We start from the raw sequence: 18,816 nt of genomic DNA on the forward strand, positions 1-18,816 counted from the left end.
TAGATCTATTTGTTCCCTTCATTCTATTGTTTACTTGTATCCAATACATTCTTTGATAAGGGTGCCTATTTGCTCATACACATGGTTCCTTTGTAACACAATTGATAGTGGCAAAACTATTTCCCTTGCCAGGTAAAAACACTAAGTCATGCTGGTTGCATTAATTCAAATGTGTCTTATTTTTTTATAAAATATGCAATATAAGAAAAGCACAGAGGGAAGCAATTCTCAAGTGAAAATTGTACTTATGTAATTAATATGTAATTTTTCCGATCAGTCTTTCCTCCCCCCTCAAAAAAAAGAGACAAAAACAGCTATCAGAGATGAAAGATTTTATTTTATTTTTTGTCTTTAGGAAATTCTTTTGGTGTTGATGCAGGGCTGAACTAAAAACACCCGAGTGCTGAATGCTTTCTGCTGTTCAGAGTTTGCCTCTTCCTCCTTTTAACTAAATATTTTTTTTAAAAAAAACCAAGTACTGGATTTTGTCTTGAGTTTGTAAAGAGTGCTTCCTGTTTTCTCCACTGTTCATGAAACCAATGGTGAAAAATCCAGGGCTTGGATATAACGAGAAGAAAAAAATAAAGGACAAAAACCAAAACACAAAGATACAGAGGCTACAGTTGAGATAAATTGCATAACAATCTCTTTAACAAACACACACATGAGCCATAAGTGAAAACAGAATAGAAAAGAAAATAATTTCTTGATAGGTCATTACCAAAAATTTTGAGCCAAAGGACACAGTTTGTGGGGTAGCCAACATCCTTCGATTTCTTCTTATAGAAACAATTCTTAGTGATTAATGTTATTTATTGGTAGCATGGCATTTTCTAGCAGGGTGGCAAGTATTCCAGTGACAGCTGTCATAATGCTCACAATGAAATAGCACAGAGACTATTTTTGTGCCACAAAATGACCTTTTGATATCACAGTCAAGCCAGCCTGAAGAAAAGTCTTATTTTCAACTGGCAGTTTGAATATTGCCTGACTCTAGCCTCTGGTTTCCCATACTCACTTCTTGCACACTATATACCCTCAGTCAAGGTATTTGTTGTTCTAGGTAGTTGAGGAATGTGCTACTGCAATACAAAGATGAAGCACCTGAGTTAAAGAAATGTGCTCATTCACTCTTGTTGCAGGAGCCAAATCTGCAAACTTGATCCAGAAAAAGCCATATGTGGGATACAGTTTGTGACAGATTCAAAATAAAGAAATAGGAATTATCCACAGAGGAATTAAAAAGAGGTGGAATTGTTTGGCAGATAGCTCCTTTAATAATCTTCTTAGCTCTTTGATTCTGCTTTAAATAACTTCAAACATTATAAGCTAAATGGCCTGTACAACCAACCAATAATAAAAAAGGACTAAACCAGCAGCCATTCTCCTGGAAGATGCAAGTTTTGGCTGCCAATAATCACATCCAGTGGCTGAAGACAGAAATTGAGCTGCCAGAAATTTCACAAGAGCATGCAAAAGTAAGAAAAAGTACCCAAGAACTGAATGGCTTGCAAAAAAATAGTGTGTGCTCACCACATAAAAGCACACAAAATATGCATGTTTTCTGGTTAATTTGAGACATAAATTAACGATATTCCTCCAAATGTAGAACAGTTCAGGGTGATCCTGTGAGTCTCATGTTATCCTCAGCCTTGTGATGCAGCGGACAGAAATTTTAAGAAAAAACAAAGCCGCCTGAGAAAGAAGAATACAAATACAAGTAAGGGAGTGGAAGGAAAAACAGGGGTGGGAGAAAGAAAAAAAAAATGGGTGTGGGAGGAAAGAAATACATGTCTGATTTAGAAGTTGTAATGGAGAACATGATCTCTTTGGGAAAAAAAACATGATCTCCTTGGGGAGAAATTATGCCAGTAAAAGCAGAATAGATGGGCATGGAGGCAGAGTGCTTTAAAAAAACCTCAATAAAGACTGGCATGGCATGGGTAGTTGCCAGGTGAAGGGAAAGGGAACAGGTAATTCTGGGACAAGGACAGTTTTGGAAGCTCACAGGGAAGAAAAGGAAACGCTTTCAGGAAAGACTCTGTGATGCTCTTAAGATACTCCCTGCTGGACCTTGGGACTGAATCTGAACTGAGAGTCTCGCTGCCCCTCATTTGGTGTACATATCTATGACTCCAGTCTACAAAAGAACTCACCACTTCCTAATGCCGGCCCATAGTCAGGGAAAGAGTCTATAACTTCTAAGAATGTTTAAAAGTTCGTGTGATAAAATTCAACACAATTGACCTAACATTTCCAAACCTGCAGGTGACTCATAGTAAGTGTCAGCTTAATACTGCATAATGGAACCTCTGCTTTTGTTTTTGAAAAGTCAAAGAAATTACATGCAAAATTATGCATCAGAACTTTATTTCAAAATGAAATCAATGAGAAATATGCTTAGGAAAATTATATTTCATGTTAAATACTTTGAAAAATTCAGATCTACATTTCTGTGTACCTATAAATTAGTGTATGTTTTTGACCTCTCAATGTGTGCCTTCATTCTCATTGTAAGGAGGGGAATTATAAAACCATTTCAATTTGCAGAATTTTGTATGAAAATATATTAACAATTTATGTCTTAGAATAACAAATGATGCGAGAAAAATCCCAGAGGAGTGAGTCTGCATTCAAAGAAGATTCTGAATAGATCACCAGAAGTGATATAGGACAACCAAACCAAAGAAAAGTAAATGTCCTTCCTTCACCTTAAGCACTTGCAGAGGAATTCTACAAAAAAAGTAACCATAACATACATGTGCTTCATGCAGAACTGAGATTGCACAAGAAACCATAATGTCGTAATTTTGTAATTTTTGTGTATGATCTGACTTTATGATCTGAACAGCGTTATAAAAATCATGGCCTTTTGCACACTGACTGCTTTTAGGCCCAAAGTAAAAATTTTCACTGGGAAATTTTTTAAGGTCTAACATGTTTGCATGCAGTATCTTTGTAATGTTATCTCCCCCTATTGTTGACAATTACTATGAAATGTGACTGTAGTTTAAGGGACATTTTCTTTCTATGTGGACAGAAGGTTCAGGCTGCAATCTGGTGTTTTGGTTCCACTACCATTACAACATCCTTCCACCCATCCTCATCACACCACACCCTAAATCAAACTATGTAGTGTCATCTAAATGGCTATCCTTTTCTTGATCAGAAATGGAACAGCTAAATTAACCTTTCCTCTCCTTGTGGTATCATTCTGTTATCCCTTCCCTTCAGATAAACACAAGCTATGACATAAAAACAATATCAGATAAAAAAAAATGAAAATACTTGCTAATTTGGACAGAATCTGAAGGTGTTAACTTGGTAATGTTGCCCTTTCAGATGTGTGATGCATTTTATGAAAAGTTTTAAAACACCTTGTCAAATCACTAAACCTCTTACCTAATTGTCCTTTAAAAACAGAGGTATCAATACAAAGTTGCAGATCTAAAAGTTCCTTATTTCTTCTATCATAGAATCACAGAATCATTTAGGTTGGAAAATACCTTTAAGATCATCGAGTCTAACCATAAACCCAGCACTGCCCAAGTCCACCACTAAACCACATACGCTAAACACCACATCTACATGTCTTTTAAGTACCTCCAGGGATGGCGACTCAACCACTTCCCTGGGCAGCCTGTTCCAATGCTGGACAATTGCTTCCTTTCAGTGAAGATATTTTTCCTAACAGCCAATCTAAACCTCCCCTGGCACAACTTGAGGCCATTTTCTCTTGTTATCTGGGAGAAAAGACTGACACCCCCTCGCTACACCCTCCTTTCAGGTATCTGTAGAGAGCAATAAGGTCCCCTTTGAATCTCCTTTTCTCTGGACTAAACCACCCTGGTTCCCTCAGCAGCTCCTCACAAGACTTGTGCTCCAGACACTTCACCAGCTCCGCTGCCCTTCTCTGGACACGCTCCAGCACCTCGATGTCCCTCTTGAAGCGAGGGGCCCAAAACTCAACACAGGATTCGAGATGCGGCCTCACCAGCATGATTATTTTCTTGTTATACCCGCATTAAATAAAAGACCTGTAACAGCCATTGTTTCTTAAGTTACCTTGAAATAATGTGCAAGCACAAACTAACTTCTGGAAGGTATTGATATTACTAAGTCTATCGTAGGTAAAATGAGGTAAATTGAAGGAACAAAATAAAGATCAGCTCCAGGAAAAAATACGGGATAACAAGAGATGTCACTGATAAAAGGAGAAACAACAGGCAGAAAATGTTACTAATTATTCAGTAGGAAATACCAAACTCTAGAAGTTAAAGTACTATATCTGAAACTATGGGTTAAAATACCATTTAACTTATTTAGACAGCTTCTGCTGAAACTGGAATAAAAGCAATATCAAAACATTTGTACTTATCAAAGATTATTTTTTTTTTGCTAAACAAGGCATTTTAGTACTTGGTGAACAACATATAGAAGAATTCTTCATACACCACCAAAATGCCACAGCTCTAGGATAAAAAGACAGTTAACAGCATACATCAATATCACTAATAACCTGGCACAGAAAATACAGGTGGGTACGATGTCTAATGGAGACAACAAAGGGAATTAAATGAAAGAATGTAATTACCATTCCTGGAATTTGGCCACATCTCTGAAGATAACACTTCTAGCCTTGTAACAATGGCAAACTTCAGTTATTTGGGTACAGTCATTTCATGACAATGTGTATTTCTAAAGAAATAGTTCACTTCATATTATGAAGGAAATAGTCTTACCTAGAGAGCATGCCCAGAGGAGTAACATTAAGTGATCCCATCAGCATTGCCAGGGCCATCCCTGGGGCTTCTCGCTCTATTACTTCTTTAGTGGCCTGCAATCAAAGATTAAATAGCAAAGTGAGTGAAGAAGTCCAAGGACAAGAAAAGTATGAAACCAGCTAAAATTTGGGTAAGAGTATCTCCTTTTTCTGTTTCTGCCAAGAGACGTCGTTGCTACATTCTCAACACTGAAATATGTTAAAGAAATTTATCTCGGTTGTATAAATTAGGGAAAGACAAGGGGTTGGGAAGAAGTGTTAGCTGTACTGTAAAGACCCCTATAGAAAATGTTACAATTCAGGACTCTATATGTATAGGAAATGTTAACCAACATCACATAAGTAACAACAACTCCCTCTAACAGAAAGGAAAAAAATGTTTGGGAATAAGCAAAGAAAGACCGAATGTAACTGACTTCTCTTCCTCATCAACCTCATATGCATTTTCCTGTTGAGATTTTCCCAGGCATGAGAAGGGTGAATCAGTCTGTGCAGAATACAGAAAACAAAATTTGCAAAGGGAAGCCCATGTAGCAGGCAGGCAGGAAAGTAGTACAATGGTAATGATAATGGCCAGAGGCTGAGGCCTTCCCTTTTGATCATGTCAGCAAAACAGCAGTTCCAAACAGGCTGGTGGCTTTTATTCACAAGCGGTCCATATGCAGTGGGCATCGAGAAGCCTGGAAGCAGAGTCTGAAAGTTCTTGTCTTTTTAGTCCTTTTTCCACACAGGGAATGAGATGGAAAATTATTTTTCTGGGACGTGCACAACCTTTTGTCCTTACTTCCTAACACAAATTTTCTCGAACACAATCCATCCAGTCTCCCAACCTCTAACTTTATTAGGACATAACACCTCAAAGGCAGGTTATAGCCCTACCCTCCCTTCATTTCCCTCACAGCAGTTGCTTTCCAGTGAATCATCTTGTTTCATGTTCTGAAACAAGATTCTAAGTTATTTGGCACAACTAAAATGTTAGTAATGCTCATAAAACTGTGAAATTCATTGTAAAACATCCAGCCAAAGCACAATGCTTTGATGGTACAGCTATCAAAATAGTAATAGAGAAGCACATCTTAAATATACACACACTCTGAATAACCTAAATTTTCTTGACAGTTTGAGATAGCAGAAGAATAAAACGGAAGAAAACCAGACAAATTATTTTGTGGGAAAGATTAAAATATAAATCACATCCTTGTACTTTTGCAAGTTCCTAGTTTACAAATAGAAAAACAGAGAAGAAAAATGACAGAATTAATCCAATGGCATCCCTATAAGAAGGATCCAGGAGTCCTATACTAGCTATACAGCTAAAACACTTACAGGAAGCAATAAATAGAACGGAAAAAAAATATCTCTGAACAGCACAGATATTCAAGTGGCCATATTCTCAAACACTGTCACAAACACTTAGCATGTTTTAAGGGAATATGTTAGTATCAGGTGACATCAGACACAGCTACCAAGTAAACCTTCAGATCTTTGATTAACAAGCAAACTTGGTATGTGCTCAGCTGTGGGAAGCAGGAACTTTGGTTTATATAAAACCAAGCAACTTTAATTTCATAGCTGACACCATAGTCTCTTTTATTTCAAGCATAGCGTCTATGCTTGAAATCTATCTGCCATCCTCTACTCAGAAACAGAAAAGACATATACATACAACCCAGTGACTGTATTTCTACACAGGGGAAATGAGAAGAACCAGGTTAGGAATGATTAGACAAAACTAAAACCTCTCCACTGAGGGAGATTGCCTAAAGATATCTGCTGAGGTATTAAATTACCAATCACATTAAAAATTCTTAAGACTATACACAGACCTGATGATTTTTTACAATGTAGAAGAAAAAGGCATTGCAATAGTAAAGGGACACTTTGCTGACAATGAAAAAGTTGGTGAAATGTGGAATTCCCTGTGTGTGCATACATAGTAAGTCTGTATCTATGCCTTTTATTTTCAGCTAATACCATGCTTCAAAGCTATTCAAAACTGGTTTTAAATATAAAGTGCATTTTGAGATTTCTTTTTTGCCCTTGAGCACAGTGACACTTTGAAGATATCTTAAGTTAAAATTCTCAACAGGCTTCAAAGGTAGTACAAGATGCAAGAGAGTTCCATAAACAACGGTCCTGCAGTTCAGGGAGTCCTGCAATGAAATTCAAGTCCATTCTCCAACTTCACAAGAAAAATGACCTTCACAAAATATCACTGCTAACAGGCAATGTGATTATTAAAAATGTATAGACTAAGCAACAAAATCTGAAAGGGCAGAAAGTCCACACAGCAGTAGATCCCTCAACAAAAGTTTCTAAAAATACTTGTTTCAAAATACATATGCTTATTATTTATTACTGCAGGCAGACTTCTAGAAACAGGGGAATGCTTCCTGTTTTCATATTTGCAGCTTGACTGGGTGGATGTAACCAAAAAAGGCTGCTGCTAAGTAAACAACTTTTACAATGACATCTGCTCTTGAAATCAGCCACTGGAAAGTCCACTCTTGGGATGTCCTCACATAACATGAGTTAAAATGTGCAGTGTGCAGGAACTGAAATCACCATCACACTAGGAAGCACGCTCTTCATCAGTTATACATAGATGAATGAAATCAGCAGTGCCACAGTGATGTGCAGACACTTTGTGTCTACCTGTAACTACTACTCTTTGTTTCAGCTAACAATGTACTAAAGTGCTGGTGGCCAGGTTTTCTAATACTTCTTTCTGGTTTGAAGGAAGAGTGGAAGAAAATGTCAAAACTAGATTTTCATCTGTGCCCAGTTCAGGAGTTACTTGTCTGGTACCAACACCTACCTGCATGCATGATGTTAAAAGAATTAGTGACTCAGCACCTTCACACTTTACTAGTATTCTAGCAAGACTGAATCAATTTGTTAAACTTCATTTCATGGGTGATTTTTTTCTTAGTAGTCTCACCATCAGCCAGCTTTTGCCTGCTGCAGGGGGCCATAGTGTTGGCACCCAATGAATCACAGATCAAGGCTCTTGCCCCTGGCTTTCTTAGAACAATGACGAAACTATTACATGGGCAGAAGCAGGAAAAAATGACCAGGAGATTTCATTCACAGCTGTCACACTGATGCCTTCATCAGTACTGAACCCATACACTGATTTCTCAAACCTGAAGCTGATGATTATACAAAAAGCAGGTGGACAATACCAGAGTAAATTTGCGTAAAATACTAAAATGACAGCAACAGAAGTATCCTCAGTTTCTTCCATGTAAGGTGGTAGTGCAAAGAAGTCAGACAGATACAAGATGGAGGTGGAAGAGAGGGGTTCCACACAAGTTTAAGCACTTGAAGGTAAAAGCAAAAAAATCAGGAGAGACAGAAATGCAGAAAGGCCAGTTTGGAGGCTGCAAAGAAAGGAGAGGTTTGTAGTTTAGGCAGGAGAGGGGAACGTGAGAAGAAGGAAGCGTAATTGGAAAGTCAGAATTGCAGAGAGGCAGTCCAAGCAGCAGGATTGTCAGAAGGGCAGGAATGAGAGTAGAGCGAGGGAATGGAGTGGGATGGGGAAAAGACTGCACAAGGTGGCTTGGCCAGACAATACATGAGGGAAACGCAGAAGCAAAAAGGAAGACAGCACATGAATGATAGAAGTGCCAGGCTCTGGGGGAACCAGAGAGAGACAATGGGAATGAAATAAAACAGTAGTTTCTACTCCAGAGAGGAGAAGCACAGACTAACAATTAAATAAATATTTCACAAACTATTCAAGACTTACTAACAATGTCTATGAGAGCAGTTCTTTTTATATTTCATTGCTATATGAATAAATGCGACTTATTTTAAAACACATTTTCGATTGTTTTCAAAGTGCCTTTTTATCGTAGTTAGGGCATTATGTTCCCAAACCAACTGATATATTTTTAGATCTTTGACGTAGTTGTAGTTGCTTAACAGATGGCTCACTGCCAAATGGTTTCACCGAATTCTCTGCTGCTTCACTGCCTTTCTTTGCCTCCATTTAAATAAAGTTAGTTCAGTTCCTAACCTGTGGAAGTCCTCCCAGGCAGCTTCTGGAAGATATACCCACTGCAGACTGATTTAATTAGAAGACCTAGGACTACTCTTCCTGAAATGTTCAGAAACTCCTTATCTTTGTGTTTCAGGTATTAAGCATAACAGAGTTTGACCTTAACAGTAAGTAATGATCTGAGACATATATAATCTTCAGCAGTTTTGGAACAGTAATGTAGTTTTATCTCTTCAACTAAAATGCAAATATGAGACTAAGAAGTCATAATAAATTCAATTAAGATGACCGAGATTGTCTTTGTTGAAAATACTATTTCTGTTGAAAAAGTTTAAATCTATGACTCTGCATATCATAAAGCTATTTATGCAAATTAATGGTCAAATTAGCAGATAATTTATATTTAACAGACTACAGAATTAGCATAGATGACATTTTATTACCTATTTGAGCTTTCCATTGAAAGCGGATGTCTTGGAAGGGCCTAACCAAAGAAATACCTATATGCCCTCTGCAGCAGAGCTCACAGACCACAGTCAAACCTGAGAAGACTGGAGAAAGAACTATGGAGACAGATCAGTCAAATATGCAACAAAAACATCAGTCACATCTGTCAACCAGTTGTGTAAGAAGTGTATACTTTAGGAACAAAAATCGCATCTCTCAGCTCAGAGATGAGATATCTTCAAGTTATTCAGTACACCTCTGCTGGAGATAATACGTGTACCCGTAATTCCTATTCACAGGTCAGCTATTTCAGCTTATTGTCTACTTCCACACTCTTTATTTTGCAGGGAAGAAAATAGAGCTTACATGGAGCTAGACTGATTAGAACTTCTTGCCTAAAAATCACTTATCTGCTTCTTCTCTTAGTACAGTAAGAAATACAGGTTGCAGAAATAGAGGTGTCAGGCACACATAGACACATACTGAGAGCTCTTCCAGGCTTTTGCAGATTGTTCTACATAAAATAAAAAAAACTCGTATCTAAACATATTAGGGTGGCTTACTCTATCGCCTTTTGCTCTTGGCAATGGTCAGCTTGGTACATATTCCTCTAATAACTGAGCCGACTACATGTTCTGTTTCCTTTTCTTCTCCCAGCTCAAATCTACTAACAGCCAAAAGTGGATTAAACCCCGATTAATGTAACCAACTAAAAATGAATGCTACAAGCTGATGTATCTGCATGCACCAATAACACAATTTCACTGACAATAACTGCAGAACGAGAATGCTCATTTGAAGTTTGCTTGCACTCAGCGTATTTGCAGTGACTCTGGCTGTCAGTGTCAGCACGATCCCAAACGTGACAGAATTATCCTACAGAATTTAACTTAAGGAGAAGCAAAAGTGTCACAGCAATAATAGCTGTTAGATTAGATTAAATACAGACTCTATTTTCTCGGCTTCTCCCCATATCCATGATTCCTTCTGCCCACACCTTGCATCCTCCAAACTCCCTCACTCTTTTCACTGGGATCCATCGTGCCATTTAGTGAAACTTAACGCCTATGGCATGAAGAGACTCCAATGCCAGAAGCTAATTCCATGTCCTTCTTGTTTATAAACCGAATCTGCAAACAATTCTGTCAGTACAATTCCACTGTGTATATGACCATAAAAAGCAACTGGCTGGCAGAGGTACCTCTGACAATACTCAGTGACTTATGGATGACCAAGACATAAATATATTTAATTTTTAATAGTTGGACACCAATGATAGTTATTTTTGTAAACAAAGAATTTCCTAAGTGTATATTTGTTAATAAAAAATCTGTTATTTATTGTAACTTTCCTTAGAACAACTTTTCTTTAATTGAAATCAAACGATAATCAAAAGATTTACTTCATAACACTCAGTTTCATTTTTAATTACAGATTGCAAAATATTTTGTGGAAGATGCTTCACACTTTCATACACAATAAAGAAGCTGAAAATGTAACTTAATATACCAGAGGAAGCAACATTGTGGAATCTGTAACTTGTTCCTGCACCTCTGTAGGTCTGTATCTGAGTTTTGAGCTAAATCTGATTACATTTTGCATAAGCTCCACAGATCAGCGACTGGACTGCCTCATTTGCATAATAGACATTTTAATGAAATTGGTGCAGCTGGCAACGAAACCATGTACATCTTCTAAATACCACTTCTAATATACATTAAGTGTTAATAATAATTTTTTTAATCCTCATTTCTATTAAGATAGTAAATGTTTACAAAATATTTATGCCTTACAAGCTTATCTTAATTTTATGGTACTGCCCACCCCATACCTTGTCATAAAACCAATAGAACCATCATGTTTAAAAACAGCTAATCAAACATACAAAACACTTACTAAATGCTTTTCTGCACTGTGAGGAATGTGTTTAGGCTCTATGATATATGCAGCTCACCAGATGCAGTATGTTACAGCTCCATAATGGTATGTGTGAAGCCAGTTGCAAAAGGTAGAGTATTTGCAAAGGTGGACAGGTTAGGAGGATTAGCTTGTTAAAACAACAACTGGAAACAAGTCACTGCACTTGCTTACAAAGAAGGGTCAGGTGCCTACTTCCTTCTCCAGCCCCCCTGCTCACTTGCAAACAGCAGCACTTCCCATTTGAATCCACTTCACGTAAGAATGAATCCCTTGCTTTTCAACAGAAGTAGTATAGCTGAAGACTTGCTGGTAAATGTAGTGAGACCACCCTGCTATTACAAAAGCACTGTTAAAATTTTACCTAATAATCATTATTGTTCTTTAAAGTTTTCCGTCAGCTACTTCAAGTTGTCCTGTATTCAGTGTAAAATGTATAACGCAATCCAGCACAACTTGTGCAAAGTTTTTTAAAAACTGAAGAAGTGGAACAAAATCTGTTAAGAGAAAAATTTTCTTCTCTGCAAATCACAGAATCATACAGAAGAAATGTGAGAAGTGAGTATCAATAAGAATATCTACAATATCTTAATAAAAGTATAAATAATAATTCTACAATTAATGTAACTGACAATGTAATAAGCTTTAACTAACAATATAATAACTAGGGAGCACTGTCTCATTAAAAAAATAACCTTGTACACTGCTTCTGGTCATGCATACTATCTTCTAAACTATGTACCTATACCAAAGGAGAGTCAGGGTACAGTCAGTTTAATTTCATACAAAACTGGTGCCAAATTGTGTTCTTTGGAGTGTGTGTGTGTCAAGTACATTAATTAATGAGGTCTAGAAATACGTAACGGAAACAAACTTGTCACTTTTGCTTAGTTGTGATATTAGTACCTCGGGAAGAGAAAAGAGACTATTCCTCCGAGATCCTCATCAGTACACCTAAAGAATGAGGCCTCCAGGTAGAAATGTACGCTGCTTTCACTTAAGAACTTGCCCAGTTTCTTGGGCAGTAAAAGAACCACAAATTTTTACTTGCAATTTCACTTCTCTAAATAAATCATTTTACAATGTTTTAGCTCCAACACATTTGGTAGTTGGACTGAGATGTGGAACTCTTTTCTTTTGAGAATGTTGTCTGTTGTTTCCTCTCATTTGCTACCTTCTGCCAAAAGCAAATATTGTATATGAAATATTTGTACTCTGAAACTTCAGTCAGTTTTACCAGCCACGGGTAATGTAGCTCTTCCAAACAATTTCAGAACTCAAATAATCAATGTTGAAGATTAAAATAAACAACCTTCCTAAAATACACCTTCTGCACTACAAAGCATGGACTACTGAGTGATAATTTTTCAAGTATATGCCACGGCAATAGAACAATTACAAAAAAGTACTTTAACTTCTCTTAAGATTCCCTAAACAGTATCTTTACTCCCCAAGTAAATGATAAAGCATCTCTAATAACAGGTTCAAAGTACTCCTGCCATAACCTAAAAACTGATAGAAAGGATTCTTTTGTGAGACCCAGTGATGCAAATCATGTGTTCGGAGTCTGAATAGTTTTCAATTTAGGCACACGCAAATTATGCGTTCATTGGAACTGAACAACTGAACAGATTTTGAAAAATAAAGTGACTTGCTGTGCATTCTGTCAAACCATTTCCTATACAGGATTATTTAACTCCTGGCACAAAGAATATTGCTTTCCCAATTGGAAACAATTGGATGAAAAGGTTTCTCAAAGAGCAGACTTAAAGTACTTTGTTGAGACTGCTGCAGCACAGAGCACTGAAACGGAAGATAGATGAATTTCTAATCTACACTGAATGAGGAATATTAAATATATCAAGTTTATGTTTTCCTCTGGGATTTGACTACTATTTAATTAATGGTTTACAACACTTAATAACAGTTAACAAGATAACAAAATCCAGTATGAAATATTTATCTTTTATTTCACTGTTCCTAAGATCTTTTTGTATACAGTTTTGTATCCAAAACACCAGTTTCTTCCAGTTTTAGAAAACATTACAGTATCCTTCATGCACCAGCTAAAACCAGTTCAATCATTTATTGACACTACTCAGCTGTGACAGAGTAATGCTTTCACATTAATGCCATTTTGCATTGTTCAGACAAACTCTGTCAGTTTATGTCCTAACTACCTAACTCTTCACTTCAAAACTCTGACGTTCTAAAATGTAGGCATCTTTTCACTAATAATAGATACAGCAACATAGGTATATAAGCACTTCTTACATACACTTCTGATGTGCTTGAAGCACCAGACCATGTTGTGCAGAAAAATCTTTCTGCTTTCTAATAAAAATCACGGTGTTCAAACCTTTTCAGCAGACTGATTTTTATACTAGCAGCGTATCACTGAGAAAAGTGGTAGCTTTAACAACTGGTAAGGCAGAGGAATTTCTTAGAAAGGCACAGGAAAAAAGTTAGTTTGCTCTGTGTACTTAAAACGTACACAGGACTGAACTGCAAAAAATGCTAAGCAGCTCACTATCACAGCAATGCATTCACACTCAAGAGAACAGCAACTACAAACACCATAGCTCTAAGCAGATTAACTTAAAGTAGAAAATCAGATGGCAATATTTCTATATAATGTATATGGATGATGGAAGACAGTAATTCAGAGTAACACAGAAATCATATGCATCTAAGGTAAGCTGCCCAATACCATACGTCTGATTAAATGAATGAAATAAAACCCCCCTCTTTTACAAAAAAGTTAGCAAGGAAAAGAAACAAAGACAGAAAATATTTCTAGGGAAAATACTAAGCTGTCTTAACAATGTGAAAGCTATTAATTCAGAAAACCCCACAAGTTCCAGCTAGGTTAGTAAATCCATCTTTGTTACGCTTAAAAAAGTTGAAAGAAAACTACTGTTACACACTCCCTCTTGCCTGCTAAGAGTGATGATGAGTTAATAGCAGCTTCTGAGTAAGATGCTGCAGGAAACAAAATCCCTAGGAGACAAAGACATCTCAAAACTTTTTGCCCTTCTCTGTTCTTATTCCAGGAACCACCAATGCTGAACAGCAGAAATCAGTAGAACTTGCACGAACTGCAGGAGAGTTTGAGAGAGATTGTAGTTTTAGGCCTTGCTGTTCATGGGGTAATTCTGTACACCACTGCACACATCAGCACTATCTGGTTCAGAAGGAAGAACTGGTCAGAACTTGTAGAAAGAAGCAGGAATAACTCAATCAATTTTCACTCTTGAAAAGGGAGCTGTAGCCCAAAAACTCAGACAAAAAAATATGATATGGTGCAATGTGCAGGCTTCATTCAGCTTTGAAATCCACAAAATCCACCACCTGAGTGAGGTACTTGACTGCAACAGTACACAATATAAAGCTTGTTTCATAAACACTACAGTCTATCTGCAAATTATTAAAATAAAAAACCTAATTAAGGTATACAAATATTTCCTGAAAGAAAATAGTGAGGGTGGAAAAGACTATTTAGTCTTTAGACTGTTTAGACTATGACGACCTATGAGAGCAGTAACGTACTGATGAAACAAAAGTTTAGGTGCAGTTTCAGCTAAAATTCCCGATCCACGAAATCTGACTTTTTCAAACTCCCAAGTGAAGTGAAAGAAGCTCCAGCAAATTCAAAATCTAAAACCTGGTTGGACAGAAAAACAGAAAAAGGTATGGGGTGGAAAAATGCTGCAACAGTCATTGAAGAATGGATGACTGGGTCTTCTTCCATGTACAAACTCGGTGACGGCATCAGTTTAATTTACTAAGGAAATTCACTAACTTTAAGCCATGGATATTACCTTAGCAAGGAATCAGTTAAAACTGCATTATAACCATGTTAACACCTTTTCCTAGCCTGTACTCTAAAGGACATTTTAAGAAAAGGGAACCCAGAGGATGGAGTGTTTAAATCTTCCCAAATATATGCATCAAAGGAAAAATCATGGGTTACAAATTGCGATGCTCAGAAGTAATCAACATAAAACCAGTATTGTCTTGCTTCTTACATCTGCTTGGTGTATCCATCTCCTCATTCTTCCAACAAAAGCTATTTACCCACTAAGTAAAGAGGTAACAGTAGAGAGGCACTGGAACTTACTCGGTATCAATACACCTTCTGCAAATCATTACATGAGTTGTGACAGCAAAAGCCTTTATTGCTGTTGTCAATGCATGAACCTAAACACATATGTTTTTTTAGCACAACGTGTATCATCTGAGGCATTTTTGTCTAAATTAACCAAGTAATTTTTTCAAACTGGATCCAGAAGCAACATAGAGACATAATAAAATCTGAATTCCAAGCACATAGGAGTCAGTCAAGACACATTATTCTCAAAAGTATGGAAAACTTCAACTGAAACTGAAAGCAGTAATTAAGGGGATCTGGGCAGTGGAACGCTTTCTGGAAATCCCAAGGGTAGCAAAATAATTATATAGCTGTCTGTCTTTTTGAGAGCGAAAGACCTGCATTAGTTAGGAATTTGTTTTCTTTTCAGAAACAACTGAAGAAATTAGCTGCTTGGATGGTACAATGCTGACTACCATCAGAAAGGATACCTTTAGAAAACAGAGAAGAATAAAGAAAGCAAACAGTAAAAAATGTTAATGAAATTTAAATACTGCATTGAAGTGAGGATACATGAAAAACACTCTCCTCAAATAGTATGTAGGATTTAGACACAGTAGTTCAGGAAATGACTATGAGATATGTAACAAGTTTTTTTAATCAGAGATAATAGGGAAGGAAAAGAGTCTAACAAGAGGAAATAAAATTGAAATACAGTAAGGTTGATAACAGGAAATTTAATTATCCTGGAAAGGGAAACCCTCTGAGCTAGAAAGACTTGTAACTCTTTATGACTGTTCCAGAAGCTATTTTTTTGTTAAAAAGTACACAGGAGAGGCTAAAGTATACCTCAACAAAAACAAAACAAAACAAAGAATAAAACCCCCTAGAATAAAAGACAAAATAATGTTCTGCTGAATTGTTACAGTGATTTGACAGATATGATATTTCCAGGGCTTTGTATGCAAATTATTTCTTTAACCAAATTTTGACTCACTTGCAAGACAAAAATTACCAAGTGGTCTTTCAACTTAACATAGATTTTGGTTTTTAACTGATGAAAATATTTGCAGCATAACTTGATCACTGCAGATGGAAAACTGATTTACCTGGATACTTTACAGAGAAGCTGCCTGAGACAGCACTGCATCAATTCTTCGGCAGGTGTAACTTTCAACCAAGAAAATTCCATACATTCAAGAAAAAGCACTGTTTATTTTCCTCTAGTTTCTGATGCTTTTCTGCACTTGAAGTTTATAAAACCTGAATATTACTTGAAAACTAGTCATTTTCCTGAGATATTAATTTTTTAAAAAAAATATATTAAAAATAGCTAAAACGATACGAGGAAAAATGACTTATGGTTCTTGGGATAAGAAGTGAGTTGTAGCAGCATTCTGCAGCCCAGCAGTGCTAGAGTGCTTAGGGGGCTTCCTCCTCCCGTCCAGCATCTGATGTTACTTCTCAAACAACAGTCTAGGCAAGCAGAAAAGTAACACTGGAAGTTAAAGCTTGGAGAAAGAGAATTGCCACTAGATCTGTTCTTGTCACCAGACCCCTCAACAGCATGAAGCTGGTGGGAGGTGAGAGACTGCCAGCCTACTGTCTTTAAGAGTTCGCAAAGTTGTGGAAAAAAAATATGCTTGGAGAAGCAAGGGAGGGTTGGAAAGGCTGAGAAGAGAGAGGACAGGAGAGCCTAGGAGGCTGTAAAGGTGGACATTCATGTCCTCCAGTTCCTCCGAGCAGAATACAAGTTTATTGGATTTTTAAAGGTTAATGTGAAAACTGGGAGAAGGTTCCTAGTGGCTCTTACTTGGAACATTGCGGTACTGGGAGCCATCCTCCACAGGGGCAAGCTGGTGTTGGGAGCATGGGAGCGAGGTGCTCTCCCACAGCAGCTCTTGGATTCGACAGCTGGTCTCACACAGGTGAAAGAGGCTACTCAAGGGATGCTGCCCTGCCTGCACAGTTAGACATCATTTAGCATAATTAGGGTATTTCTGAAGATAGCAAAAGCAGGAATATTATATTTGGAGGGACTAAAAGCTAAAGTTAAAAGAATATTACATACAATTATTTCAAGTGTAGGAAGAATTCATTATGAAATTATGACAGGATTCATTACGACAGAATATTCTCTCCAGTTCCTAGTTGGTACTAAATTCAAAAGAGCAAAATAAAACCACAAACACTAGAAACTTTGACAGGGCTAGGAAAAGAGAGGTCAAGTGAGCTGAATTAAAAGAAGAGGCAGGAAATTCTGCTTCTTACTCTAAACTGTGACAATGATTTATTCCCTTACCATGGACCTTACAGATGTAGTCGAGTCCTTGTTCTTAATCTGTGACAGAGTGACAGAAGTTTTCTGTAAACTGGCAACTGACCATTCTTCCAGTACAGAAAGAGGAGTAAGCAGCAACTAGGACACAATGCGGTTTGGTAATGCTACGCTGATCCAATGACTTTTTTTACTTTAGCTGGAACCTTGTGTTTTAAATTAAGAGCTCTGTAAAATTTATTTAGCTCCTTTGATCCACAGTGTTTACTGAACATAGCTCTACATTCAAACCTTAATCTTTCCGAGCCTCAGCAACAGATCGTTTTTTTTTCCCCTGTTATCACCTACCTTCCGCGGATTCTGAGAATTACCATAGGTAATATTAGTGATGTGTTTTAGTACTTAATTACTACTAAATAGAATACTGAATACAGTATTACTGAACAGTAATATACCTGTCGAATGAAGTGATGGAAGCAAAGACTAAATACGATTCAGCTGTTTATTTTTATTGGTAAGGAGGGAAAGGGTTTTGAGCAGTTGTATGAAAAAGCTGGATGCTGGTACTGAGATCAGTTTTTGGCTGGTATGTTCAATTGAATCAGATCATGAAGGAGGCAGACAATATCTTTTCCTCATTCCTTACAATTCTTACTTTTTTCAGACTAGTGCATATTTAGAAATAAAATCTAGGCAGGTGGGCAGGACAATATGATAGAAATGCCAGGCATAAAAGCAAGTGAACAGGACAGCAAAAGAGCAAGTATCAGTGAGTAAGCAGACTCAAAGAGCAGCGAGGGGACACTATATTCAAGGATCAGGTGAAAAGGCAGGAGGAAAATGCCAGACATTCAGCAAGTCGATAAAGCAGTACCAAACAGTCAGCAGGTATGCCAAGCAGCAATTCCGCAAAGTCAGCAGATGCACTCAGCAGGAAGATGATGCCAGGCAGTCGGAGCAGGAGACAGGGCAGTGGAAGGCCCATGCCCATGTGCAATCAGATTGAAAGGACAATAAGGAGGCGATACATGCCGTTCAACAGATGGACAGGGCAATAGGTGGTCAGTGCCAAGCAATTAGCTGGTCAAGAGGTAATGCCAGACAGTCAGGCAAAGGGCCAAGATTTCAGGAGGACAATGCCACACAGCCAGCAGGTAGAGAGAATAAAAGAGAGTGGTGAATGCCAGGCAGTCCCCAGACAGTCAAGGCAGCAAAAGACCAAAGCCCAGGAATAATCAGACATGACTGTCAGCAAGGACAAAATATAAGCCTGCCAACCAATTGACAGGGCAGCAGGG

At 37.5% G+C, this 18,816-nt stretch overlaps 1 protein-coding gene across 10 annotated transcripts in view; it reads right to left on the bottom strand.

Moving 5' to 3' along the window:
• GPHN (gephyrin) overlaps window positions 1-18,816 on the bottom strand; it is a 297,146-nt gene that overhangs the window by 112,268 nt on the left and 166,062 nt on the right. For all 10 annotated transcript variants that reach the window (XM_040600164.1, XM_040600163.1, XM_040600161.1 and 7 more), the window contains one exon: window positions 4,743-4,837. In XM_040600164.1, coding sequence (XP_040456098.1) covers window positions 4,743-4,837 — 95 coding nt within the window. The remainder of the gene's footprint in view (window positions 1-4,742; window positions 4,838-18,816) is intronic.

The sequence above is a fragment of the Falco naumanni genome, chromosome 7 (assembly GCF_017639655.2).
Source record: "Falco naumanni isolate bFalNau1 chromosome 7, bFalNau1.pat, whole genome shotgun sequence".
In the NCBI taxonomy this organism is placed as follows: domain Eukaryota; kingdom Metazoa; phylum Chordata; class Aves; order Falconiformes; family Falconidae; genus Falco; species Falco naumanni.